The sequence below is a fragment of the Pyricularia grisea genome (genome assembly GCF_004355905.1).
Source record: "Pyricularia grisea strain NI907 chromosome Unknown Pyricularia_grisea_NI907_Scaffold_4, whole genome shotgun sequence".
In the NCBI taxonomy this organism is placed as follows: Eukaryota; Fungi; Ascomycota; class Sordariomycetes; order Magnaporthales; family Pyriculariaceae; genus Pyricularia; species Pyricularia grisea.
The window spans coordinates 1051804-1076942 of NW_022156718.1; the positions used below are offsets into that span (position 1 = coordinate 1051804).

Genomic DNA, 25139 nt, shown 5'->3' on the forward strand with positions numbered 1-25139 from the left:
ACTTGGTATACAAACGTAGCGTCGTGAAGAAAAGAAAGTATATGTGTCTGTCTCTCAGTAGAGAGCATAATAGCCTCAGCAATAATCTGCTGTGCTGCACTCGCTCTCGTTGAACAGTGGCATGGGCCCTGGTATCGTATAAATTTAGGCAAATCACGTACGGGAACTCCCACGTAAATAATAAAAGGGTTTCAAAGGGTCTGGAGGATTGATGAGGACATCAGAGTATGGGTTTCAGTCAACCATTCACTGAGATGCCCTGAGCCAAGGGACTATAATACTACCGGTTCCGAAGCCTCACAACAACCGACCCACCGGAAGCTAGTGACCTTAAGCTCCCGGATGAAGCATGACTAACTGGGTAGGGATGCCTGCTCTGCGCGAAGCTGGCAATGCTGTTCCGAGAATCGCTTCTGAACAGTGCATCTGGAGATGCTGCTAATCGTGGTGATGATGATGAAGATGATGGTAGCGACGAGAAAGCCGCCTCAAGTGCAGCGGCGGTGGCCATTGTCCTCGCCGAGGGTGACTTCCCAGGCGCCATTCTTAGGTCCTTGGGGGTGGTAGGAGCCGTCCTGTACTGCCATGAGGATGCGCGTACCCCCGCGTTAACAGCGTGAGGATGCCTTAGCTGTCGGCGGCGCCGGTGTCTATGTCTGATTTGGGACGCGTTACTGCTGCTTGACCCAGATGAGCCCGTAGTTGCTGAGCTTTCTGTCCGCATCGACATAGATGGACTTGAGCTGCGGGGAGTAGAAGCGCCGTGCGCCCGCATCCCACTGTTGCCATTAGAGTGACTAGGAATTCCAAAGGTGCTCGGTGTGGCCGTGGCCGCGGGTGCGTCATCGTCTATATCCATATCGCTCGATCGCCCTGCACCTCCGCCATCACTGTCTCTGCCAATGCGGTGCTCTGAATTGTCGTCTTGGTCGCGTCCATCGTGTCCATTTACGTACAGCAACATCGGGTCGATTGGCACCATCGAGCGTAAGAGTTCCGCAAATAGTTGCATTAGTTCGCGAAAGCGACGTGCTGATAGCGGCCGCGTCGAGAAGCGCGCATGCTCGTATGCGACGAGAAACTCGGCCGCTGTTTGAGATGGAGGCAGGACCCCTAGCTCAGCGAGGCTGGCGAGATAGTCACGCATACCCAAGCTGCCCCGCTGCAGGAGCGCCACTGCCTCTGGGTCCGGCATTCCTGGACTATGCGCATGTCCTGGGTGTTGCCCTTCCAGCCCCATGCTCGGCTCATAAGCAACGGCGGACCGAGGAACCTCCGGCGCCAAGGTGATCGCCTTGGCTTCGATGAGATTTGCCAGCTCCGAGATAACTGTGGCGTACTCCAGCGTAGGAAAGTCTGGTGAAAGCGGCGAACCCCAGCCATTGTGCTCGATCTCGCCCCAGACCGGTTTCGGCGGGGGAAAGCTGACTCCCACATCAGTCCCGACTGTCGATGTCTTCTTCAACGTCGGAAATTTGAATCGCTTCTTCTGCTTTTCTTGAGGGGTCCCTGACCGACCCCCGTCCGACGTAACTCCTGTAGATGATTCGTTTTGTCCCCTTCCGTATTGACCGCCATGAGTCCCAAACGGGGTCGACAACGAAGGTGGAAGAACCCGCGGCCTTGCATCAAAGGCAGTCGAAGCACTCCGACTTAACCCAGAGACGATCTCCTTGCGAACGGATGACGGCACATCGCCTTTATCGATCGGAATTCTCGACCTCGGGATGGCAGCCAAGACTCCTCGGTTGATCCATAGTCGCATCGAGTAGACAAACGAGACGATCAAAACCGTGACAAAGTATCCTGCCGATAGCACAATGACAAAGTATTCGTGTTTGGGTTCCACCCATAGCGACTGGTAGATGATGTCCGCCGGTGAGCCGAGTAGAAGGATAAGCAGGAGGATGTAGAGGAGGAGGTAAAAGGTTTTGTACACGATGCGGAACACGCGTGTTGCTGACAGCATCGTGGTGCAAGACGCATGTCGCCCCAAGGACCCTTATTATCTTTGTTCTGCGCTGGTTATATCAATGTCGGTGTAATTTGATGATTGTCGTCTGCAATTGGCCTCTGGCCGTGTGCCCAACACCGCGATAAATAAAAAGAGCGTGGGCGCACTTGGAGTCAGCATGGCTATGTAAGCAGGCACATTGAAGGCATGGACCGGAACTTTTTTGGTACGATGTCGCTTTGTCGTCGGGAGTTTTGTCGTGGCGGGTGCTTTAGCGGTGCGGTTCAAGACGCAAGTGATGAGCGCGGACGTTGAGGAGGTAACGGTGGTTGGCAAGCTGCGTTGGCTCGGCCGCAAAGGTGCGTGTGGGCACAGCACCTTGTTTATTCTCTTCTCAAGCCCGTTGTGCCGGCGGCGTCGCGCTAGGGAGAGGATGGGCCGGGCCCCACATGCTTCTGCAGATTAATGAGTTCATATTTCGTTCTTGGTTCGGTAAAATGCACGTGGGTCACAGTTCCACATGCTAATACCACCCAGCAGGCATCAATCAACTTTGCTGAATCATCAGTACGAAGACCGGTGAGATTGATCTGCTGACTTGAGATGATAATAACATGTCATCAACAAGGCAAGAACATCTCGAAAATATCCGTCACGTTTGATTGATGCTAGTTTTGAAAATGATCTGCTTTTTGTATCTAAATCAACTCCATCATTACGCCATCCATGCAGTCAGGCACTCAAGATCCTCCTGCTCCTACCTCAGTTCTTGCATTTCGGGAGCGGGCGGCTTGGCTGCCCGTTTCGCTTTGGGCGTAGGCTCGATTCCCGTCTCTGCAACCCCTATCGCCTCACGGGCCAGGCGCATGTCCGTCAGGCTAAGCCTTAAATCCCGCCTGTATGGTTCAAAGTTCAGAACCAGTTCCGAGAGGCCATCTCTAAGTGCCTCTAGCACAATTTCTACTTCAGGGCAAAACCTATGCTTCTGAACATCTGTCCAATGGAATGGCAGACTGTTTTTGAACGTGTCCAACTTCTGCGTGACAGATGTAAGACTTCGGATGATGGTCGCAACGTCGCGCTGAACATTTCCGTATTTGTCCTCTTGGAGACTGCGAACAGCCAACTGACTGAGCGCCACTGTGGCGTTGACGAACAAGCTAGGTTCGCCGTAGGGACCACCAAAAACAGCTGCGGTCAGTCTTCTGCTAAAGTCCTGCCGGAGTGGCCAGCCGACAGGCGAGCTGAGTATGTTGCGAATGTATTGCTGAAATGGGTATTGAGGGTCGTCGGAGACTGCTAGCTGGTCCCTCATCTCGAGAAGTTTCTGTTTAGCCTCTCCAGCAGCCTTTCCTACGTCGTCAAGGCGAGATGCCCTGCTGGGGTCCCTTGCTAGCTTGTCGACATACTTTTCCACCTCGGCCCGGAAAGGATTTTTCGATGACTTGATCTCAATAGAGTCGTTTTTCGGTGCATGAATGCCGCCCCGCTGGGCTTCTTCAGAGAACCTTGCGTCGAGGACCGCATTCAAACTTTCCTCAGTTGCGGGTGCAGGCGTAGGCGCCTTGCCGTAGTTGTCAATGTTCGTCTCCATCTCCTTGATGACCTCAAGACAGACCCTGAAGATTTGCGCCCACACCGGCCCATCCTTGCGGTCAATATCTTCATAGATTGCTTTACGCCTGACATCGTAATCACATGCAATGAGTCCGAGCTCCCACATCGCGAAACACTGGGATTTTTTTCCATGGTTAGCAGAATATCTTTGGCACAGCGTATATCAGTAAACTTACTTTAACGGGAAGCTTTTTGCTCTTCAGGCCGTTCAGTAGACTTCCGTTGGGATCTTTGGAGTCTGATGTGAGAGGCTTTGCATTCTTGATTGGTTCACGGGTGAGAAGTATTGAGAAGGCCGTGTTGCCCGAAAGCCAGATGAAAGATAGCATGAAAGTGGAAAAAATACAGCGAAGAAGCAGCCACAAGGTGAAAGGCAGTGTTGGCGGGACCAGGTTGACATGGGTAATGCTGTAAAAAGGGCGGAACATGGAAAGAGCAAGCCCCCAGACCATGGACCGCAAGAAGATGGGGTAGAGGACAGCGCTCAGAACGACAGTAATGAGTGATATAGAGAGAGAGTCCCTGAATATCGCTGGTAACTGCTCTCCAAACTTCTTCAACTGGCTCCCTGTGTCCACAGCGGGGGTCTTTCCATCCTTGCGAGGCTTGGCAACGCCGAGTGTCAGGCGGTCTTGATCATAGTAGATGTGCGAAGCCGCCTGGTAGATGCCGAGAATGATAAAGTGAACGGTGAAAAATATCGGTTTCTCGTTCAAGCGAGGACGATCCCCGTTGAAGTACGTGATCCAGTCGAGGTTGGCCGAGGACGGAACCGCTCCAAGGTAGGTTTGGCTGAAGAGCCAGCTCGATAGGACGTAAGAAACGACAGCCTCCAATGTTTGAATCTTGAGAGCATGTTGCTGGACGGTCTCAAGTCCCGAGTTCGAGATTCGGATCCCCACGTGGTATTGAGCTATCCTCAGAATGAGAACAAACAAACCGCAGAGAAAAATGAAGGAAGTCCGAATACCGGCAGGTCCTACGGGAAACCATGTCCAGAGGTCTAGGTATTGCGGAGAAAACCTCGCGTCAGTAAATTCTTGTTGTCCTGCACACTTTCGAAAATGCTAGGCACGCAACCTTCCAGCGCACTAGGTACTTACATGAGTTCCATTTCGCCAGGAGCACAGACTCAAAGTACGCGATGGCGAGAATGACCGTTGCTGTTGACGAAAACCGTCTATGAAATGCAGGCTGAAGGAAGTCCTTATAAGGAGCCCGTCTGACCGTGGGCGGCGCCATCCTGACGGCGCATGCTTCGTGGTCTCGTGATAATGTGGTGATAGGATATTGGGTTGAGCTGTCATGTAAATAAAAAAGATTTGGGAGCTTGGTCGCGCTGGAAACCCGCAATTAGTGGAGGTCGCGCCGCCACGATAAGCGAGAGCATTGCTATCGCGCAGAGTGCATTTCGTTCGTCAGCAGGTAAAACCTGACCCACATATTTCCACAGACACATGTTAATCAAGCACCGACAGGTATGCGCTGGCTAGCTTGGCTTGCTAGATGGCGAATTTGTATTGAGTCGCATTGAGGAATTGAGACTACTAGGCTGAAAATGGACAAGCATTCAAGGGCGTGCTGTTTTACTTCACGCGCAAGGCTGTTTTTCACTTTGAATCTGGAGGGAGAAAGAAAGATATGAGCTGTACCGACAAAAGTAGCCGGTACCTAGTACGGCTTAATCGAGGAATGGAGCTTGTATTACTTGCTGGCGAGAGCAATCACTAAAAGTGGACACATGAAATCTCTCATGATTGGTCAGCCCCGCACAGTTGACGCAATCTCAGCCACACTAGCCGACCGTGCAGCGTGCAGACTGGGCGTCACGGACAGGCAGGCATCAATGATCCCGACGACACACCCATCATCAATATATCCTTCTTTGGAACTTGTGGTTTGATTAACATCTGGCAGTCTCTGATCAGATTGCGCATACTTCTTTGATTTGTCACAATGTCTTTCGATCAGCTATCCTCCCTGGAAGCTCAGCAGCGACGGGGAGATAACGGCCGCGGATATGTCGACGACCCCGACTTCCAGCGTGTTTCGCAAGACATAAACAACAAGCTATTTAAAGTAAACGGCAACATTTCAAGACTCAGCACAGAGATTAGCCACCTGGGTACAAGGCGAGATACAGCGCGTGTCAGGGAAAGGGTTCACGACTTGCTGGAGGAGTCGAGAGAAATATTCAGGCAACTTGGAGAGGCCGTCAAGAAACTCCAATCATGGGAAGACGTTACGGTATGAAGCTTTGGTAGTAGGGTGATATTGGCTTGTCAGTTACTGACTCGAATCGTTTTGCAGCCCACCCAAAAGTACACACAACAAAAGGCTTCCCGCGAAGTGCAAGCCTCTCTACAAGAGTTCCAGAGCCTTCAAAGAAAGGCCTTGGAGAAACAAAGAGCATCCGTGAGCGCCGCAAAAGCAGTGACAGACGAAGAGGGCGGCGCTCGGAGCACCGGGGAGGACGGGCAATATCTCGAACAACAACAGCAACAGGAAGTCCTCAGGCTTGCACCCCAGGACGAGGTGGATTTCCAGGAAGCTCTTATCATCGAGCGCGAAGAAGAAATACGTAACATCGAGCAAGGCGTCAACGATCTCAACGTTTTGTTCTCACAAGTTGCACAGATCGTATCGGAACAGGGCGAGCAGCTCGACACCATAGTCGACAATGTCGAGAATGTGAGGACAGACACCAGGGGTGCTGACTATGAGCTGCGCAGCGCCGCGAGGTATCAAAAGAATGCCCGGAGCAAGGCGTGCTGCTTGCTCCTGATTCTGTCGGTTATTCTGACGATTGTTTTGCTTGCAATTTTCCTTGGATGAGGATCGAGTGGTTGCGGAGCTGTGCTCATTTGTTATATTTATGGCCGCCACGGACACTTCAGTGCACCAGAATGCTATTTTTCTCATGACACTGCAGCGTCACTGTATAATCTCATCCATCAGCTGGCGTTCGTGGAGTCTTCTGTCATTATTCTCTTTGTTATTATACACCTTCTTAGTCGGTTTACATATCTACCTAGCTTTCTCTACCTAGCTATCTTTGAACAGTGCGTTTCAGTCAAATACACTTCCACGCCTCGTGATCTCTTTCTCCGGCCGTGGCATCAGCACAACCTGGTTATGACCCTTGCAGGGACCTGATTGGGAGGGCGCTGGTACTGGCAAGTGCCGACGAATTATGAACGTGAACAGGTTGGATATGATTGAGGAGCAGATCCAGTACAGATGTAAAGCCGCCGGGAGGTCCATAGTAGCAGGGGCAATGGCTACCGAACAAATGAGCAATATGCGCCGTAATCGTTGCTTGGGGATGATTCCGGTGTAGACACCTGGTACTGGCTCTCCCCCGAGTAGCTCCCGGGCTGCTTTTACACTCGTAGGAACGAGCCCGATGTTTGCTGCGATGGCAAAGGAGAGAAGCCATGGCAAAATATAGTAAGGATCGGCGACTAGCAGATCAGGAAACCAGAGAAGCCCTCCCGTTGCCAGGGTCGGTTCTAGTGTCGTAGCAGCCGGGACGGCGACGTCCGCTACCGTACTTATACTGGCTGCAGATACAGGGTCTACTGCAGTGGAAGCAGCATTGGACAGCGAGCCCGGAGCCGAAGATTGCGCGGCGATGGCAGTCGAACCAGTTACCTTGTCCTTGAAAAACAAGGCCCCCAACAATCCTGTGGGACCACCACACAGTCTTCTGAATGACTCCATGACGCCAAGCCATATTGGAAGTGTGAACGCGCTACCGTTCAGCTTCCATGTCTGCACGCCAAGGTCGCGGTAGATCTTGTTCAGCCTCTTAACAAGCTTCTTTCTGATTTCCTTGTCAAGCTGCGTCGTCGACTTCCCCGGTGTCGAAGGTGTCGACTTGACCAAGCGAGCGTACCATGCATGAACCAGCGGCTGGAGCTCAGAGCGCCGCTGGGAGATGCGTCTCGCGTGTATGAAAAACGGGAGGCGAGTGAGATTGACGCCAAAGGCCACCAGGGCGATGGTGATGTACCATGGTGTCCCGGTGATGAAATGAAGTGCAGTGATGAACTCTTGAGTCTGCGTAACTGCAGTTTCGACAAAGGTTCTTTTTGGTGTAAATGAGCCCAGCGTATGCCCGACCCTAGGCGTGACCACTCTTGTTGAGTGCAGTGGGCTGAGGTGTGGCCAGGCTCGATTGAAAGAATGTGGCAATGTGCCTTTGAACTGGCGGGGAAATTGTCCCCGTAGCATCGTTATCACAATTCAAGAGCCCATGAGACAACCAAATGGCTGTCTTGAGCTCATATGGTCAATGAGTGTGGCTATGGTTGCGGCACATGACAGGTGAGGCTTCGAGTGGTACATTTAGTTCTGAGCTTCGAATTATTTCACCTTACGACTCCACGTGGAACTCAATTCAATGGACCGTGCCAGCCTGAACGCGACAAACGGGTAATTAATATTTGGCTTGCATTAAGGGTGCTTCCACCAGTGGGTCTTGGCTCGCTCTCGCTGCGGGCTTGGCCTACTCGTACTGTATACCTACCTAGCCTAGCCCTGTAGGTAAGGTAGCACTGGCATCGTGTAAAGTGGGGTAGATGATGGTTCAGCTACCGAGACAGCGTTATCCACCAAAGCTACGTGGACACTGGAACCTGGCCGCACCTCGTGTGATACGGTGCAAGCGCCTTGAGCAGCAGACCACTTTGTCTCTTTCCACTCTTCAAAGAGCAAGCTGGCCTGGAGCTTCTGCGGGCCTCGACGTCAACCGGCATGCCCATCTTTCCGATTCTTGGCTGAGCCGAAGAAGATTATCCTGCCTACTTGACTTTTCTCCCATTCTAATCATTCGTTCAGAGCATCCAGTTCAGTTCAGTTCAGTTCAGTTCAGTTCAGTTCAGTTCAGTTGCTGTTCACTTCCCCCACCCGCGGGGTCGCCTTCCACCCTTTTACCTTACTCACGACCACCGAGCCTCTGGACAATCGCAAAGCCTGTCCGACTAAGTTTACACCAAGTCAGCCAACTATGGACGGCCTTGGAGACAGCGACAAGTGCGCCTCGGGCTCGACCTTCCCACCGTCATCAGATTCTAGCTGCCAGGACTCCCAAGGCAGTTCCTCTCTTTACGCCACCTTGACGACCATAGCCGCGATGCCTTTGCTCTACTTCTTTCTGGTGCCATGGTTTTGGCAGGCAATAGGATCGGCTTTGGGCTGGTACCTCAAGCGTAAAACTGAAGGCCGTCGAGCTCAGCTGCTCGAGATCATGAACGAGGACGAGCGTCGATTCGTGGAGCGTGGACAGGAGAGGAAGAAATCCGTTCCGGACCAGGACTGGGAGAGTATTGAAACGCCTGCGGGAAGCGCCGACAATGGCGGTAAGGGCGCGCAAGAATGGGATGGAATCGTAGGATTCTTTCACCCTTTCTGGTGGGTATCCCTACATTGGTGCTCCTAAACAAACATGGGTGGATTGCTGACCTTTCTCGACCATGAAGCAATGCTGGAGGTGGTGGTGAACGAGTCCTGTGGGCCGCCATTCGAGCCACGCAGCAGAAGTGGCCGAAAGCCAAGTGTATAGTCTACACTGGCGATCACGAGGTCAACAAGGAGGCCATACTTTCTAGGGTCGAGGTGTGTAAGCCCTGAAGCATAGCTTTGGACGGTCTAAGGTTCGATTTGCTGACCAGAGCGAATCTAATATCTCTCAGAGCCGATTTAATATCATCCTCCACCCACCGACAGTACAGTTCCTGTATCTCTCGACCAGGCATTGGGTTCTCGCATCAACCTGGCCTCACTTTACCCTCGCCGGGCAGTCATTTGGCTCGATAATCATGGCGTGGGATGCCTTCTCTCTGCTTGCGCCAGACATCTTCGTTGACACCATGGGTTACGCGTTTGCCCTGGGTCTTTGCAGGTGGCTCTTCCGTACCATGCCCACGGGCGCTTACGTTCATTACCCGACCATCTCGACCGATATGCTCGATTCTTTGAATCCTCAGTCCGCCGTAGGTTCTCAAGGAGTCAATGCTGGCCAGGGCGTTGGAACCCGTGGTAGGGTAAAGAAGTTGTACTGGGAGCTATTTGCGAAAATATACTGTCGGATGGGTGCTACGATTGACGTTGTGATGACCAACTCGACCTGGACTCAAAACCACGTACAGAAGCTTTGGGGACCACTCCGTAACAAGAGGAGAAATGGCCGTCCCAACAACGCTGTCGCGGTGGTTTATCCACCCGTGGCTGTCCGCGAGCTCGAGCAAGAAGTAGAGGTATCCGTAGACAGTGAGAGCAGACGCGAGAAGGCACTGGTGTATATTGCACAGTTCAGGCCTGAGAAGAACCATCAGCTCATTATACAGGCGTTTGCTGAGTTCGTCAAGAGCGGTTCGGATGTCGCCAATGGTGCTACCTTGGTTCTCATTGGCAGTGTGCGGGACGACAGCGACTCCAAGCGTGTGTATCAGCTGCGCTTGTTGGTCAACGAGTTACACATCAAGGACCGGGTCGAGTTCCATCTTGACGCTCCTTGGCCCCGAATCCTCGAGTGGCTTCGGAAGGCATCTGTCGGAGTCAACGGCATGTGGAATGAGCACTTTGGTATCGGTGTTGTCGAGTATCAGGCTGCCGGACTCATTTCTGTTGTGCATGACAGTGGCGGACCCAAATTAGACATTGTTACCGAGATCGACGGAGAGCCTACAGGTACGTTTTGCTTCTAGGGTCGGCCTTTGGCTTTTAAGCCACATATTGATAATCTGTACTAACTCTAACTCTTACAGGTTTTCATGCTACAACGTCCACAGAGTTCGCTGAGGGCTTCCGCAAGGCTCTATCGCATCCTAACCCTATTGCAATAAGGCAACGCGCCCGCAAGTCTGCAAAAAGATTTACCGAAGAAGAGTTTGCTAAGAAGTGGGTTGACCAAATGGAGAAGCTGGTTGCACTATGTTGAGATTTGGGTGCTATCTCATGTATTCCTCCTGTTTTCTTTTTTTTTTCTTTTTTTTTTTTTTCTAATTAACATGCCTAACCATTTCATATGAGCTTTGGCACGAGTTATTCATGGCTTTTGTGCTAGGGATTTACAAATAAAGCAACAAGACACAGATACCCTTTTTCACAAGTCTAGATTATAGAGAAGTTCAACTGTTTTCTGTTTTTTTCTTTCTTTTTTTTCTTTCCTGATTGGACATGTTCGCTCAAATCTTGCTTTGCCATGCAAACGTACGTTGATTAATAACTACTAAAAAGTCGTTTGTAAGCATTGTTGTATAGTCACTGTAAGGCCAGCCAAGGAAGCAGGCCACATGGGGCGTTGTGTTCAGAAGAAAGACTTTGTTTCTTGCGTACCGATAGGTTATTATGCGATTATACCAGTCATCCTTTCTGCTAATGAAGGGTTTTTGCAATCTACTTATCAAATATAAGTGAAATCTATCAGATGGGCACACAGTTCTTGACATACATGTCCTAGACGCCCTCTACAATTGTGACTGTAATGTCCTTGGTGAGATAGTCTCTCGACCGTCCACATTCTGCGGACAGCCTCAGTCCATCTCAAGAAAACGAAACATTCAAAAGCTCATATAGCCATTATATGCTCAGTCCACCGCTGTTCTTCTGCCTTATCTCCCTCGCAGCAACCAAAGTCCCATCCTCAAGCATCTGCACGGCCTGAACGGCAGAGTATATGGGCGGGACCCAGGAGACGTTGTGACCCCTGGCCGTCAAGCCAGCCACTGTGGAGTTGTCAAACGCCCACTCGAACCAGCTTTCGTTCGGCATGAGCTGATCATGGATGCGCGGCTCGGCGACGGCTTCCTTGACGCCCATGCCCTGCTCGAGCACGCGCCACGCCACCTGGCACGTGGAGCTCAGGATGCGCGAGCCGCCGGCGGCGCCGACGCTGAGGGCGAGGGAGCCGTCGGCGGCGCGCTCGGCGATCAGAGGCGTGATGGACGACAGGGGCCGCTTCCCCGGGCGGATGTAGTTTGGCACTGACGGCTCGAAGCCAAACTCGTTGCGGACGCCGGGGATGCTAAAGTCGTTCATCTCGTTGTTAAGGATGATGCCCGTGTCGGGTGTGATGAGCAGCGAGCCGAAGAGCAGGTTGATGGTCGTCGTGCTGGTGATAGTCATGCCGGTGCCGTCGGCCGTGACGATGTGTGAGGTTCCGTGGCCCGGGTTGGCGTAGAAGTGCTTGCCGTCGCTGCTGCCGCTGTCCTCGGTGTTGGGGTCGTAGGCCTCCACTGGTTGTGTGGTATTGTCGAGGATCCGGGCGCGTCGGGCCGCTGCGGATTTTTCGGACAGGAGGCGCGACTCGAGCTCGTCAATGTGCGGGACGAACGCTGGGTCGCCGAGGGAGGTGCGCCCGCCATAGCCGAAGCGCAGGGCTTCGTCGAGACGGTGGGTAGTGAGGTTGATGTTTTCCGGAGTCGGCGTTAGCTCATCGGATGGGTACTGCTCTAAAGTCTTCATGATAGAGAGGCAGACGGCACCGCTCGACGGTGACGGTGCCGACCAGAGCTTGTAGCCCCTGAAGTTTACGCTCACGGGCTGTGGTCTGGAGACTCTGTAATTCTTCAGGTCTTCTAGTGTCATAGTGCCGTTGTTGGCCTGGATAATATCGATCATGGATTTTGCTGTGAAACTCGTAAGCAATGAGGCTGCTGTGGTTAGGAAGAAGGGGTAAATTCTTACCAATATCGCCTTCATAAAAGACGTTTGCACCGTGATGTGCAATCTTCTCGAGTGTGCTTAACGAGTGAGCCTTGGTTAGTCTATCGAAATCAGATATTGAGGGAAATGACCAAGGGCTTACCTGGCAAGACGCCCCCTCTTGATGATATCCCCGAGCCCAATCAGAGTCCCTGTTCTTGCATTTAGTTAAGTTTCCATGACCTGTCGAGAAGAGTATATATATATGGTGACCAACTAACCATTTGGCGCGAATTCTTGAGACCAAGCTGGGTCCTCCACGAGGAAATTCGGTGAGCCTGCTGTCGCAGCTTTCATGTAGCGGACAAGATCCTCGGTCACTAGAAGACAGATGTCAGTCTTCAGTCATGGACGATTGGTCTCTGTAAATTGGTCGCTTACCGGGAAAGCCGTTGCGAGCGACCTTTACTGCTGGCATGACGACAGATCTCCATGGAAGGGACTGGTCCAAGTCAGCCTCGAAATATTTGTCCAGGTTATCTCGGTAGAAGTCCGATACCCACCCCGTATTTGCTGTGTAGATACTCAAGACCTCTCAGCTCACCGGGAACACCAACGGCGAGACCACCGTGGATGCTACCGTTGACATTTCCACGGTACATATCCTCGAAGGCGGCAGCCGGTGCGGTTTCCCTGTAATCGACGACCTCGTACTCGCCATCGGGGCCGCGAACAAGCATGAACCCGCCGCCGCCGATGCCGCTGTGATACATGCCAGTGACACCAACACAGAGATTAGTGCCGACCATGGCATCTGCGGCGTTCCCCTGAAGCCATAGAAAAAGATCAGCTACCGTGCGCTTGGCTAAGGAACACGCATACGTACACCTTGAGAAATTAGGTCGATGCCTATTTGGGAGCATATCTTGCTCTCGCTTGCCACTGCACCTCTAGACCCGGCATGGCTGGAACCGACGAGAGGTACTTGGAGGCTGAATGCAGAAGACAGCTGAAGCTGAGAGCTTGACAACAAAAGAAGCGCCATTGGCAATTGGGCCCGAAAGGCAGATGCTGAATACATTGTATGTGTCAATATCCATGCCGGGACCAATGTTTACGATATGCGCGGGTGCCTCACCCGTTGTGGGTGCCATATCAACGGCTCGGAACGGTGTACCGAGCTGAAAACCCAAATTGCGAATATGCTCCAGTGGGATTACGTAGAGAAGACTACGGTACTGGGAATGACGGGAAACCAGAACGATTCACTGGAGTTGTCGAGCGCGTATTCAAAAGTGGTTGATTGAGACCTGACATCCAGTGACAAACAGACAGATAAGGTACCTACCTGCCCATGCTACCCTGTTGATATCGCGGCTCATGATTTCCAAGCCGCGCCGATCCGGAGGCTGGAAGGGCATCCATAATCCACCTCATGACCACTCTATCTATTGCGTGGCATGTCCTAGTAATGAGTGCACAGTGTGAGACATTTGAGCATGGATTAAGCTAGATAAAGTTCCTAAGAAGGTTGTCTTTGTGGTTTATATGTTTGCGAATAGCTATCGGTTTTGCAATGAGAAACCCACGTACATACCTTTGTATTAAGTTTAAATTCTCACAGAGCCAAGAAATTCCAATTCCAATGCAATAGATAATGTTCTAGAATTCTCAGCCTTCCATCAGATGGCAAGGGCTTGGAGGATCGTCGAATATTGGGTACGAGTGAATTCGCACTGCCCAATGTACTGTAGGATCTTGACTCTTGAGCCAATCAAACCCATCAACGAAGCTAGATAATTCAAGAGATATGATTGGTTTGCTGTCGGAGCTGTCCTGCAGGACAGGGCAGGGGTCACTTCATCTTTTTTTTCGCTCCAAGCCAACTGAAGGAGGTACATGCAGGTTTGGCTTTGCATGTGCCCTTAAATAATCGAGCAGAGAGAAAAAAAAAAAATCCGGTGTCGATTGAAAGCTGCAAAAATAGGCTGCAGGTTGCCATTTTCAAACCTGCACCCCACCTTTCTCTGATTATTGCCAATGTCAAGCCTGTTACTCCGTCACGCAGGCAGATCTTGCAAGTGGAAATTACCTCAAAGCAGAATCTTCACTAACCGCGAGCGTTTCACCCAAACTGCTTCCATCTACAGGATGGCTTCATCACCCAAGTCGGTTCCCGTCGAAGGCGGGAACGACAGTAATCCACCAGACGCCTGGAAGAAGCTTACTACAGAAGTAGACAAGCAAAATGGGCCCAAAAATGGAGGAAAGCAACAACGGAAACCACAGAAACACCAGCAACAACAGCAACAATCACAACGCTGGAATAGGAAGCGGAAGGAGCCGTCCCCAGTACCAGAGGGCGTGGCCCAGTTCAACTTGTCAAAGAGAGAAAGGGCCAAGCTCAGGCGGAAAGGCTTGCTTACCGTGGTTGAGGGCACGCATGACGATGTCCTAGCACATGATCTTAAGGACTTGATGGCCAGGTTGACACTGGGTGATGTCGCCAGAGACGGTGAACAAGCAGCGCCAGGCGCAGCAGAGACAGTCACTGAGAGTCAGAATGCCGAGGGCGCCAAGGCGCCTGCGCTTCCAGAACCTGGCACTGAGATTGAAGTCAAGGTTTTGGAGCTGTCGTCCACTGGTGATGGGCTGGCTGTCCAAGAAGGCTCGAACCAGATATACGTGCTGTCATTTGTAGTGCCGGGCGATGTCGCCAAAGTCAAGGTTTTCCGTCACGAAAAGACGCACAGCGCGGTCGACCTTGTATCGATTGTGACGCCGTCACCGCAACGCGACGACAAGAGGGTCATCTGCCCCCATTTCTCACGCTGCGCTGGATGTCAATTTCAGCCAATGTCTTACGAAGATCAACTCGCCCACAAACGCAAAGTCGTTGAGAAGGCGTTCAAAAACTTTTCAGATCTGCCTCCTGAGCTCATCCCAGCTGCCGGGGAGACTATAGGTAGCCCTCTACAATACGGCTACCGCACCAAGCTCACGCCTCATTTTGGCATGCCGCCGGGTGCCAGGAGAAAACATGGCCCACCAGTTCGACACCAAGAAGTTCCACCCATCGGCTTTATGCTGAAGGGTAGGAAGACTGTGCTTGACATTGAAGACTGTCCTATCGGCACTGAGGTTGTCAACAAAGGCATGAAGCGGGAACGCGCGATTGTAGCCTCCAAATTCGACACCTATTCTAACGGCGCAACCATTCTACTCCGTGAGAGCACTGAGAGGTTCTACAAGAAGGAAGTTTCCGAGGTGCCAATACCAACATCAATTGGTGATGATCAGGTCAGGGTCGAAACGGATGATTACGTCGACATCAAGTCATGTGTCAGCGAAGGCAGTCAGTTGGCAACCGAATATGTCGACAACTTCGTGTTCAAGAACAAGGCCTCCTCGTTCTTTCAAAACAACAACTCGATCCTGCCCTCCCTCACCAACTATGTCCGCGAGAATGCCATCTCATACGACAATAGCGAGGGAAAGCCTTCCATTGTCAATCTTATCGACGCCTACTGTGGCTCAGGTCTGTTTTCAATCACGTGCGCTCCTCTGTTCATGTCCGACCAGGTCAACGGCCGTACCATCGGCATCGACATTGATGGCCAGGCTATTCAGAGAGCAGGCCTGAATGCTAAGCTGAACGACTACCCTGACGGAAAGTGCGAGTTTATTGAAGCCGACGCACCGAAGCTGTTCCAGAAGCTCAAAGGTTTCAATCCGGACGAGACAGCCGTGGTTATCGACCCTCCACGAAAAGGTTGCGATATATCATTCCTGACCCAGCTGCTTGTCTTCAAACCGCAGAGGTTGGTCTATGTCAGCTGCAATGTACATACCCAGGCTCGGGATGTTGGCATCTTGGTCCGCGGCTATGTTGATGGTCAACCGGCTCCTGTCGGTGGTGCTCGGTATAAGATCGAAAGCGTCCGTGGTTTTGATTTGTTCCCCCAAACAAGCCATGTCGAGGGCGTGGCGGTGCTGACTAGGGTGGACGACGGTGTTGACGCTCCAATGTCTACTTAAATGACAGTAGCCTCATAGCCAGAGCTGGTCTAGGCTGCTTGGCACGAACGGCCTGTGTGTTAATATCAATTTCCTATTTCTTTACTAGACTCTTCATCAAATGCTCATCTGCATCTTCTATCATTTGCTTCGAAGTGAAGCATAAATTCGATCCCGGAAGGAATATCTTGTACTCGTTTTCAGACTTGTTCATATCACAAAAAGAAGAGAACAAAGCAAGTCAACCACTTTCCGTGCAAATAATACTCGATGCAGCTCCCAATTCTCACCGAAACCCACTCAAGCCTACCAAGTCCTAGCCGGCTGGCCCTAACATATTCGCCGACTTCTTTCATCTTACGCCGAGACACCAGTCCTGTAACCGACCTGGTCCTTATGCACCGATGATAAAATCCCATAACACCCACTCATACAAAATGAATCACTTGCTCGTATCCAGCACATACCTCCCGACGACCTTGCCCTGCTCCAACAGCTCAAAAACCTTGCCCAACTCACTAAGCCCCACAGTCTTATACGGCGCCTTGATCAACCCGCGCGCGAAAAAGTCCACAGCCTCGGCCGTGTCCTGTCGGTTGCCGACGTAGCTGCCCTTGATGGTGATTAAGCGCACCACCATATCAAGAACGTCGGCCTGAATCTTGGCGCCGGAAGGCAGACCGATGCACACCACGGTGCCCTTGGGCCGAATGTACTCGGCGGCCTGCTGGAACGGCCGCGACGTCACGGCCAGCAGCAAGGCGGCGTGGGGACCGAGGCCGTCGGGGGTGGCCTTGCGCACGTCGGCCACGACGTCGGCCGAGGTGGCAAAGTCGACAAAGGCGGCGGCGCCGAGGTCCTCGAGGCACGTCTTGCGCTTCTCATCGCCCGAGTCGATGGCGATGACGCGCAGGCCCATGGCGCGGGCGTACTGCAGCGCCATGGAGCCCAGGCCGCCGCCGGCGCCCACGACGGCGACGAACTGGCCCGCGCGCGCTCCCGTCTCCTTGAGGCCCTTGTAGACGGTGATGCCCGCGCACAGGACCGGGGCGATGGCCTCGAGGCTGACCTCCTTGGGAAGGCGGGCGACGAGGGTGGCCTTGGCGATGGCGTACTGCTGAAACGAGCCGTCGACCGTGTAGCCCGACAGCGTGGCCTTGGGGCAGAGCATCTCGTTGGCCGACCGGCAAAAGTCGCAGTTTTGGCAGCTGCCGTTGATCCACTTGATGCCGACGTGGTCCCCAATCTCGACGTCGTTGACCAGCTCGCCGCGTGCCACCACGACGCCGGCGCCCTCGTGCCCGCCCACGAACGGGATCCTGGTCGGGATCGGCCAGTCACCGTTCATGGCGTGCAGGTCCGTGTGGCACACGCCGGAGTACTTGATGTTGACGAGGACCTCATCGGGACCGGGCTTGGACACGGGGATTTTCTTGTAGACGGAGGCTGGAAAGGGTTTGTACAAGGTGGTAAGCTTCGAAAATCACACCAGTGCGATGTAGCCACATGGGAGCCCTGGGCAAAAACCATTTGTGCAACTTCATCCTGGACACCGCGAGGTTGACTTACGCCCGCCAGTCTTCTCAATAACTTGCGCCCACTGTTCTGTTGGGATTTCCGGCATCTTGTCTCGGGATGTTCAGAAGTAGTTTAGGGTCGGGGTGAAGAATGTGGCAGCGAGTGGTGGTGAGAAATAAAAAGAGAGATAGAGAAATATGAGCAGAGAGAGGGAGGGATGATAAAAAGCTATAGGGAGATGAGATGATGGCAAAACCTCCTCTGCTGGGAAGTGGTCAGACGAGGTTGGAGGTTTGAATATATACTTTGTAGATAACCACTATAGGAAGGAACCGTGTTTTTGTTTGTAAGAAAATATAAGCAAAGGGAATGGCGAATCGCTCTTTTTTTTTTGCTCTTGGGGAAATGAGAAATATTTTATGAGCATCTAGCCGACGCTCGCACCGAAGTGCCGAGCAAGACATCGTCTGATGTAGTTCAAAGGGGGACAAGAAAGCATGAAGATCCCTCAAAGCTTCCCTCTTTCAAACCCGCACAAGCAGCCTTTCTACTCCGCATATTCTGGACCAAGGGAAGCACACATCTACCCAAGGCGCAGTTTTTTTTTGGGCTCCACACTTCAATAAAGATGCGGGGGGAAAAGCATCGGCTTGACGAGGGCTCAAGTTTGTTGGAATTGTGTCACTTGAACCAGCATTTCTTGTTATAAGCGGAAAGGACCGATTTCAAGTGGATGAACCCTCTACTCCCCTGTACAGCATACAAAGTTAACAAGCTTCCCCGATTGTCACGGAAAGCAGCGAGCCCCCCGCACTCTTCTCCACAATATTTCCTTGTAGTATGCATCGTTTGAGCACCGGACCAAGAGATGAACACATGTGAATCGCGCGTTTTTGGTGGCTGCAAGCACAAGAAGAAGATGGGATGAGGGTGGGCGGTTTCTTAGGCTAGACAGGCAAGTTCATCCAGTTTAAACCCTGCTGCGCTTTCCCGAGACGGGCTCGAACTCGTGGATGAGGATTATTCTTGGTAGTTCTAGTACAAATGGGGTAAGACTTTGAAGTATATATTCTGTTGGGACGGCGGGTATGAGTATTCGTCCATTCGGCAAACCAAACGTAAAAAAGAAAATCAGTAATAGATAAGAGGTCTAAACTAATCCATTCGGACTTCGGGAAATTGAAAAGGGCATACCGACTCTAAAAGAAAAAAAAAAAAAATCACCGTCGAGACTACACATCACAGCGTTGCCTCGACGGGCCAAGGGAAATGCAGTTAGTTCAGCTAAGCTGTAAAGGCATGAAGATGCGGAAATTTCTCCGCAAATTGACCCTGGCCCTTTACCAGCTACAGTCGTATTCTTCGTTTAGCGGGCGGATACATGAGCCGCAGGCTGGGCAGGCAGGTGGAACGTCAGTCAGGCCATACATACATGCATTATCGTTTAACGTCTCTGCTCACCCCATCCTGGCCCGGATGAAAGGGATTAGTCTAAATGGAAATGAATGAATGCCTGATGCTCCGGATCCAATTCAACTCGACTATTATCGTTCAGAAGAATGTGGGGAAGTGCGGGGAACTATATCAAGGCAGGGTAGCAATTTTGGAAATGGACGTTTCGAGCGTCCGTTTTAATCAACACGGTAAGAACTGATTTATGTACACATCTTTTCTTGGATATAGACGTCTTCAGAAAGTCCACGATGCCGATACCGGAGCCAATATAGTCGCCCATGCAGCGATAGTGGTATCTCCTGAAGTTCCAAGTCCGTTGATTTCATAGCTTCAACATGCCATCTCCATCGGTTTGTTCCTGATATACGTTTCAATTTTGCAGCAAAGACTCGAGTAACATCACTGCCGCTTTGTTGATTTTTAACATCGTACTGATATCGTAACCCCTCTCCGACCTTCTGTTCAATCGTAGCTTCAAGCTCAATAAAGACTAACAGTCCTTTACGATCCTCCTGGGCCGCCCAGCAGAGCAAACCTTCGTACGATTCCAGGCCCATATTCTTGGTACTAAAGAATGGTCGCCGCAAGTTAGCAAACGAGTCTCAGAACTTTTTCTTTTTGAGGGATTGCAGCATAACATACCTCAGCCTTAGTATGGCAATACGACCTGAATTCGGGCGTCTGTCCCAGCAAGCTACCACCGAACCAGGGTCCGTGGCGTTGCCTTTTGTGTGTGATAACCTGGACTTCAAGTCCACCACTCTTGGCACCACCGCTGCGCATCTCGCTTGCACGAATCCGTGCGTCCACCAGCTGCTTGATATCACGCTGTAATCTGCGACCAAAGTCCTTGTACAGAGTGCTACCACCCGACAAAACAATGTTCTTGTACAGCCCCCTGCGGACATCAATGGGCGACGACTGGATCACTCCGTCCACAACCACTGGCAGCGGCGTCAAGAAATCCGAGCTGTAAATTTCGGGGTTGAAGAATATCTCGGGGGCGAGGAAACGCTCGTATCCTACGTCGACCGAAACTTCCCTGCCGCCTGGCTGGCTCACGACATGACGGGCAAACCGGCTTCGGTCACGGTCGAACTTGGTGAACTCCTTGACAATGTCAGGGCACACGTAACAGTACTCCTCCTTGATCTCCTGGGCGGTTTTGAGGGACGAGTCTGGCTCGCCTCGGTCACGAAGCAGCGACTGGACAAAGTAGGTGATGTCGCGTCCAGCGATGGGGATCGACTTGATCGAAGAGCCGATGACATAACCCTCTGCAACGGGGATGACGTGCGTAACACCGTCTCCTGAATCGATGACAGTGCCAGTAAGAGAGCGGTCGTGGACCTTTGACGACGTCCACGAGGCGGCGAGGGCCAAAACGGCTTGCACCGCAATATAAAGTCCTGCGCAGTTAAAGGACTCGAAGAAGATTTCGGCCGTATTCTCGCGGTTCTCTGGAGGGTTCAAAGGCTGAATTTGCGATTGGTCGAATTAGAATCACTTAAACAGCTCATGCAAGATATTTCAAGGCCATGCTCGTACCGGCTCAGTGAGCAAGAAGAAGTGATCCTCAGGTTCTACGCGTAGGTACTTGAAGATGGAGTTTGACCAGAAGCGTTCCATGTGGTCCTGCAATTATAAATCATCAGCAAATGTTGCGACAAAACCGTAGCTCAACCCGTATTGCTCAACGTACCCAGTTCTCTATTTGTCCATGTCGGATTGGGTAATGGAGTCCATAACCTGCGTGGTCAACCGCAAAATACGTCAGCGCATATTTAAATGACGCGGTTCAGGCATTGTGCTACGAGCGCGAGATATTAGTTACCGGGTCCGGATGAGGCAGCAAGGGCCTCGTCGCCAATGAAGAAATCGAGATCTTCGGTGCCTCGTTTGCCCGAGAGGTGGCCGCCAGGACCAGCACCGCCAGTGAGGAAGCTAGGCTTGTTGGCAACAGCTGGCCGACCGGAACCAGTGCCACCAGATGCTCCTCCGGCTGACTTTGTCGCGATAGCCGTGGGAAAGACAAACGAAGGTGAATCATTGCCGGCGAAACCTGGGAGATTTTGTTGCGTCAGCACGGCGACTGGGATTACTTCCGAGGTTCCACTCGGCGAAGCGGTGCCATTTGGATCATTCAGAACATACCTAGTTTTGAAAAACCCGTACCGCTTGAATACAGATTTAATGTCAGCTAATGGGCAGGTTCCGAGGGCCAGCGACTGAGATTGTAGCTGGCGAGAGCAAAGGTGAAGCTTGGCTAGGCAGGCAGCTCGAGGAGAGGGGTCGGTTGCTGGTAGGTTGGGCAGTTCGAGTTCCATCTAACTCACTTGTCCATGACAACGGCGGGAGTCTGGTTGGCCATTTTGGCGGTTGTGAGCCTCGGGCTCGGTTTTACTGCAAAGCTGAAACAGTCGCGCTATAGCCTCTAGGTGAAGTATAGAGGCTGCGCTTTGAGTTATCGCGAGACGCTCGAGAGCAGTTGGGATGGGCTGCTCGGTGGATGATGCTGCAACGGTTGGCTTGCTTGGTAGGTGGGCCGGATTACGTGCCTGGAAGTGGGTGGCTCAGCTTCGTCATTGCCCCGCATCTGTTGGCCAAGCAAGCCACAAAACAGCTAAGAAATGTGGCGCACAATTTAGAGCTTCTCTCTGTAGCAGCAGCAAACTGGGTACTGCACTCCTGAATATGCCATGCAAATCAAAACGACTCCTTTTCTCAGGAACACAAGGTACCACCCAACGCAGCTCGCCCACATAACAGATGTACTTAATCCCAAATCACCAATCTAGATCCGCCTACTAGAAAGAGGTACAATGGGCCGGGAATGATGATGAACGCATTGATGGAATCCCCATAGGTCTCCCACATTTGGGTCACTTTTTGGCCAAATCGGGTTTTAGTCCTCATTGTGATTCAAGGAGAAAATAAGCAAGCCCATGGTGAGATGGATTGATTCTTTCAGACCTGTTATAGGTCGCTCTACTCACTCAAAAGGTATATACTTAATGCTTATCAATTTCATTTCCATAACAAGTTTGATTCTCCTGTCATAGTACGATTCTCCATCTCTTGTGTCTGAACTGCGGTTAACGACGGAAGCTCTGTCCTATCCTCGACCTCATTGCTCATATCTGAAGCTGCCGCGCTCATCTGCAAGAACTTATCGGTCGCACCTCTCCCCCCAGAGCCGGTGCTCCCTCCACTTTGATGAAGTCTCAGCGCAATTCTTTGTTCTGGACTTTCATTCTTCAATCGAAACTGCCGTCTCAGTTTCTTTTGAGAACCTGCTGGTCCATTTCTCTCGCCTAGACCCATACAAACCGTTCAACTCCATCCCGTCACTTTTGCTCTGTGGGTGCTGACGGAGACCGGTTCTGCGCCGATCTTCGCTCCAGTGAAGATCGTAACATTGGCTTAACATTCATTCTTTACACAAAGTATTCTATTCCCGACTTGTTTGCTCGTTTGCTCGATTCTAGGCAGGCCACTCTTTGTTTTTTGACTACAAGCTTGGTCGGTGATATCTATTACTTGGCAAACAGCAGCGGGAGTTTCCATCCTAATGATCACCTACACCTCAGGAACACCGCCCACCTCTGCTTATGTCTGACGCTCAGCTCGATTAAAAACCTCATTCGTTATTCGCCTTATCAGTTCAAGCACACCCCCAGCCTGAAAGAATAAGACCTTCTACTTTTCCGGCGATTGACTATGCCGTGTGCCTGGGCCACAGCTAAGCTAGTTACATTACACGACCTATCAATCATGAAAGAGGATAATGAGCCAAGCTCCGGCGACAGTCTGTTCAGCGACGAGTCGGCTGCTGGCCCAGTGGAACCCAAGTATCGGGTGGCGGAGGGAGCTGACGGTCACAGTCACGGACATGTACTGGAAGAGACATTTGACGACGATGGAACTGTCCCGGGAAATGGCATGTTTGTCTCGGGCTATTACGATGGATGTTGTTCTGGAGATGATTTTGGCGGCGACATGGTAATGGACAGGTTGCGCAGCAAGCCTAAGCCTGTCGCAGCTATGTTCGTCCATGCCGGCGCCGGATTCCACAGCCATACAAACGAGGAATATCATCTGGAAGCATGCCGTCGGTATGTTCATAGACTTCTAAAACCTCCGTTGCTTGTGAATCAGCTAACCCAGAGTACAGAGCTGCACAACTCGGAATGGCCAAGATGAACGCTGGCGGCTCTGCTGTTGATGCCGTCGTTGAGGCTACCAAATGCCTCGAGGACAACACGATCACAAATGCAGGTGTTGGCAGCAATTTATGTCTTGACGGCACAGTGGAATGCGATGCTACAGTGGTGGACCACAACGGTCGGAGTGGTGCCGTTGGCGCATGTTCCCGTAAGAGTCCTCTCCCAGTCATTTTTTGTGCATCTCTGGGTCTGAATTGGATTTTGCATATACTGACCTGCCTATTTTTCAGACGTTCGGTATCCTGTCATGCTCGCCGAAAAAATCCTCATCGAATCATACAAAGTGTTGGCACTCAGGCGGATCTCACCCATACTCCTTGTTGGTGAGGGTGCTCGACAATACGCCAAGGAGCATGGCATAAAGGTCGTTGATAATGAGGAGATGGTCACTATCAACGCAAGAGATCGTTGGGAAAAATGGACCGAGGAACTGAGAAAGGCAACGGGCAGCCCACGCCACTCAGCACCTTCTGGCATGCACATGCCTGGACGTTTTGATCATAGCGCTGCCTTGTTAACAGGTACTTTCAACGAAGGTCAACCCGACTCCCCTCGAAATGGGATCGGTGCCTCATCCACAAGCAACAACCGTACTGAGGCCGCTGTTCCAACTCGTCAACGACAGTCAATGACACCTGAAACTCAGGGCGCGCAAGTTTGCAGCGTGAGCACTGGATCCCCTCCCGCCAAGCGAATCCGTGTCATGGAACCAACCCTGGTCACTTCATCTTTGAACACCCCAGTGACGCCGACTCGAACTTCCCATACAACTGGAGATCAGCTTGATAGGGCACAAGCTTCCCAGGATATGAAACCCGAGGACGAGATATACGACACGGTCGGTGTCATCGCCATTGACTACCAAGGTCGTATCGCAGCCGCCTCCTCATCCGGAGGCATCGGCATGAAGCACCGCGGGCGTGTCGGCCCAGCGGCACTGGTTGGTATCGGCACGGCGGTGATTCCGGCAGACGAGGGTGACAAATCGGGCACGACCGTCGCGGCCGTAACATCCGGGACGGGCGAGCACATGGCGACTTCGATGGCGGCATACAAGTGTGCCGAGCGACTGTATCTCTCTACAGTGCGAGGCAGAGATGGCTCCGATGTGCCGCTGGACAGCGAGGCTAAGATTCTTACGTCTTTCATAGACCACGATTTCATGGCTCATCCGGGCGTCCGGAACCAGGAGTCACGGCCCGCCATCGGCATCATGGCTGTCAAGAAGACATCTAGGGGCTACTATTTCACTTTTGGACACAACACAGAATCTTTTGCTGTTGCATCCTTTGCTTCGACTGAGAAAGAACCTCGCTGTACCATGTCTCGCGTCCCCGAGACTAGACACGGTCGGCATAGACCCGTGGCTGGTGGTCTCAAGATTTCGATCTGATCATGAAATATGACCAGTATCGACTGGCTAATACTGCCTTGCCGGCAAGGACTAAGCTTATAGTCACAGACGACCACCTGAGTGTTGGATCTCCCAGATGCGATTATACAAACGCACCGTACATCTAGCATTTGCTCAAGGTCGTCTTTTAAATCCTGGGTTCTAGGATAATTTCACTCCTGCGTTACGTCACAGCATATTAGAAAGGCATTTTTTTTTCTTGTTCTTCATATCACAATCAGCACATCACTGGATCACTAGGGAGACCATAAGCTCTTGTCTTGTCTCTAGCCATCCATAACCTGCGTTG

At 51.8% G+C, this 25139-nt stretch overlaps 10 protein-coding genes across 10 annotated transcripts; 4 read left to right on the forward strand and 6 right to left on the reverse strand.

The window, feature by feature from the left end:
- Nucleotides 1-280: 280 nt before the first annotated feature.
- PgNI_07050 (uncharacterized protein) lies at nt 281-1969 on the reverse strand (the record flags this gene model as incomplete). Its single annotated transcript, XM_031127067.1, has 1 exon — nt 281-1969. One exon carries the CDS (start codon nt 1967-1969, stop codon nt 281-283), a length of 1689 nt encoding a protein of 562 aa, XP_030981703.1.
- Nucleotides 1970-2591: 622 nt separating this feature from the next.
- Nucleotides 2592-4863, reverse strand: PgNI_07051 (uncharacterized protein). Its single transcript, XM_031127068.1, has 3 exons — nt 4675-4863; nt 3748-4574; nt 2592-3686 (listed from the first exon to the last, which is right to left on the reverse strand). Exons 1-3 carry the CDS (start codon nt 4811-4813, stop codon nt 2712-2714), a joined length of 1941 nt encoding a protein of 646 aa, XP_030980649.1. The 5' UTR covers nt 4814-4863; the 3' UTR covers nt 2592-2711.
- A 558-nt stretch (nt 4864-5421) lies between these two features.
- On the forward strand, nt 5422-7883 carry PgNI_07052 (uncharacterized protein). Its single transcript, XM_031127069.1, has 2 exons — nt 5422-5818; nt 5882-7883. The coding sequence occupies exons 1-2, from the start codon at nt 5528-5530 to the stop codon at nt 6404-6406; spliced, it is 816 nt and encodes a 271-aa protein (XP_030980657.1). The 5' UTR covers nt 5422-5527; the 3' UTR covers nt 6407-7883.
- PgNI_07053 (uncharacterized protein) lies at nt 6641-7807 on the reverse strand (the record flags this gene model as incomplete). The annotated part of the gene is made up of 1 exon (XM_031127070.1): nt 6641-7807. One exon carries the CDS (start codon nt 7805-7807, stop codon nt 6641-6643), a length of 1167 nt encoding a protein of 388 aa, XP_030980652.1.
- A 534-nt stretch (nt 7884-8417) lies between the features above and the next one.
- On the forward strand, nt 8418-10618 carry PgNI_07054 (uncharacterized protein). The gene is made up of 4 exons (XM_031127071.1): nt 8418-8986; nt 9055-9190; nt 9268-10264; nt 10342-10618. The coding sequence occupies exons 1-4, from the start codon at nt 8583-8585 to the stop codon at nt 10512-10514; spliced, it is 1710 nt and encodes a 569-aa protein (XP_030980824.1). The 5' UTR covers nt 8418-8582; the 3' UTR covers nt 10515-10618.
- A 537-nt stretch (nt 10619-11155) lies between these two features.
- PgNI_07055 (uncharacterized protein) lies at nt 11156-13301 on the reverse strand (the record flags this gene model as incomplete). Its single annotated transcript, XM_031127072.1, has 7 exons — nt 11156-12204; nt 12263-12318; nt 12384-12432; nt 12502-12600; nt 12662-12722; nt 12784-13047; nt 13107-13301. The coding sequence occupies 7 exons, from the start codon at nt 13299-13301 to the stop codon at nt 11156-11158; spliced, it is 1773 nt and encodes a 590-aa protein (XP_030981672.1).
- A 1070-nt stretch (nt 13302-14371) lies between these two features.
- On the forward strand, nt 14372-16258 carry PgNI_07056 (uncharacterized protein; the record flags this gene model as incomplete). The annotated part of the gene is made up of 1 exon (XM_031127073.1): nt 14372-16258. The coding sequence occupies one exon, from the start codon at nt 14372-14374 to the stop codon at nt 16256-16258; it is 1887 nt and encodes a 628-aa protein (XP_030980826.1).
- Nucleotides 14434-18944, reverse strand: PgNI_07057 (uncharacterized protein). The gene is made up of 2 exons (XM_031127074.1): nt 17807-18944; nt 14434-17683 (listed from the first exon to the last, which is right to left on the reverse strand). Exons 1-2 carry the CDS (start codon nt 17859-17861, stop codon nt 16680-16682), a joined length of 1059 nt encoding a protein of 352 aa, XP_030981686.1. The 5' UTR covers nt 17862-18944; the 3' UTR covers nt 14434-16679.
- Nucleotides 18945-19367: 423 nt separating this feature from the next.
- On the reverse strand, nt 19368-21708 carry PgNI_07058 (uncharacterized protein). The gene is made up of 7 exons (XM_031127075.1): nt 21547-21708; nt 21365-21387; nt 21045-21272; nt 20913-20959; nt 20759-20845; nt 19853-20686; nt 19368-19777 (listed from the first exon to the last, which is right to left on the reverse strand). The coding sequence occupies exons 1-7, from the start codon at nt 21579-21581 to the stop codon at nt 19712-19714; spliced, it is 1320 nt and encodes a 439-aa protein (XP_030980790.1). The 5' UTR covers nt 21582-21708; the 3' UTR covers nt 19368-19711.
- A 1222-nt stretch (nt 21709-22930) lies between these two features.
- On the forward strand, nt 22931-24829 carry PgNI_07059 (uncharacterized protein; the record flags this gene model as incomplete). The annotated part of the gene is made up of 3 exons (XM_031127076.1): nt 22931-23325; nt 23385-23584; nt 23667-24829. 3 exons carry the CDS (start codon nt 22931-22933, stop codon nt 24827-24829), a joined length of 1758 nt encoding a protein of 585 aa, XP_030980789.1.
- Nucleotides 24830-25139: the final 310 nt, after the last annotated feature.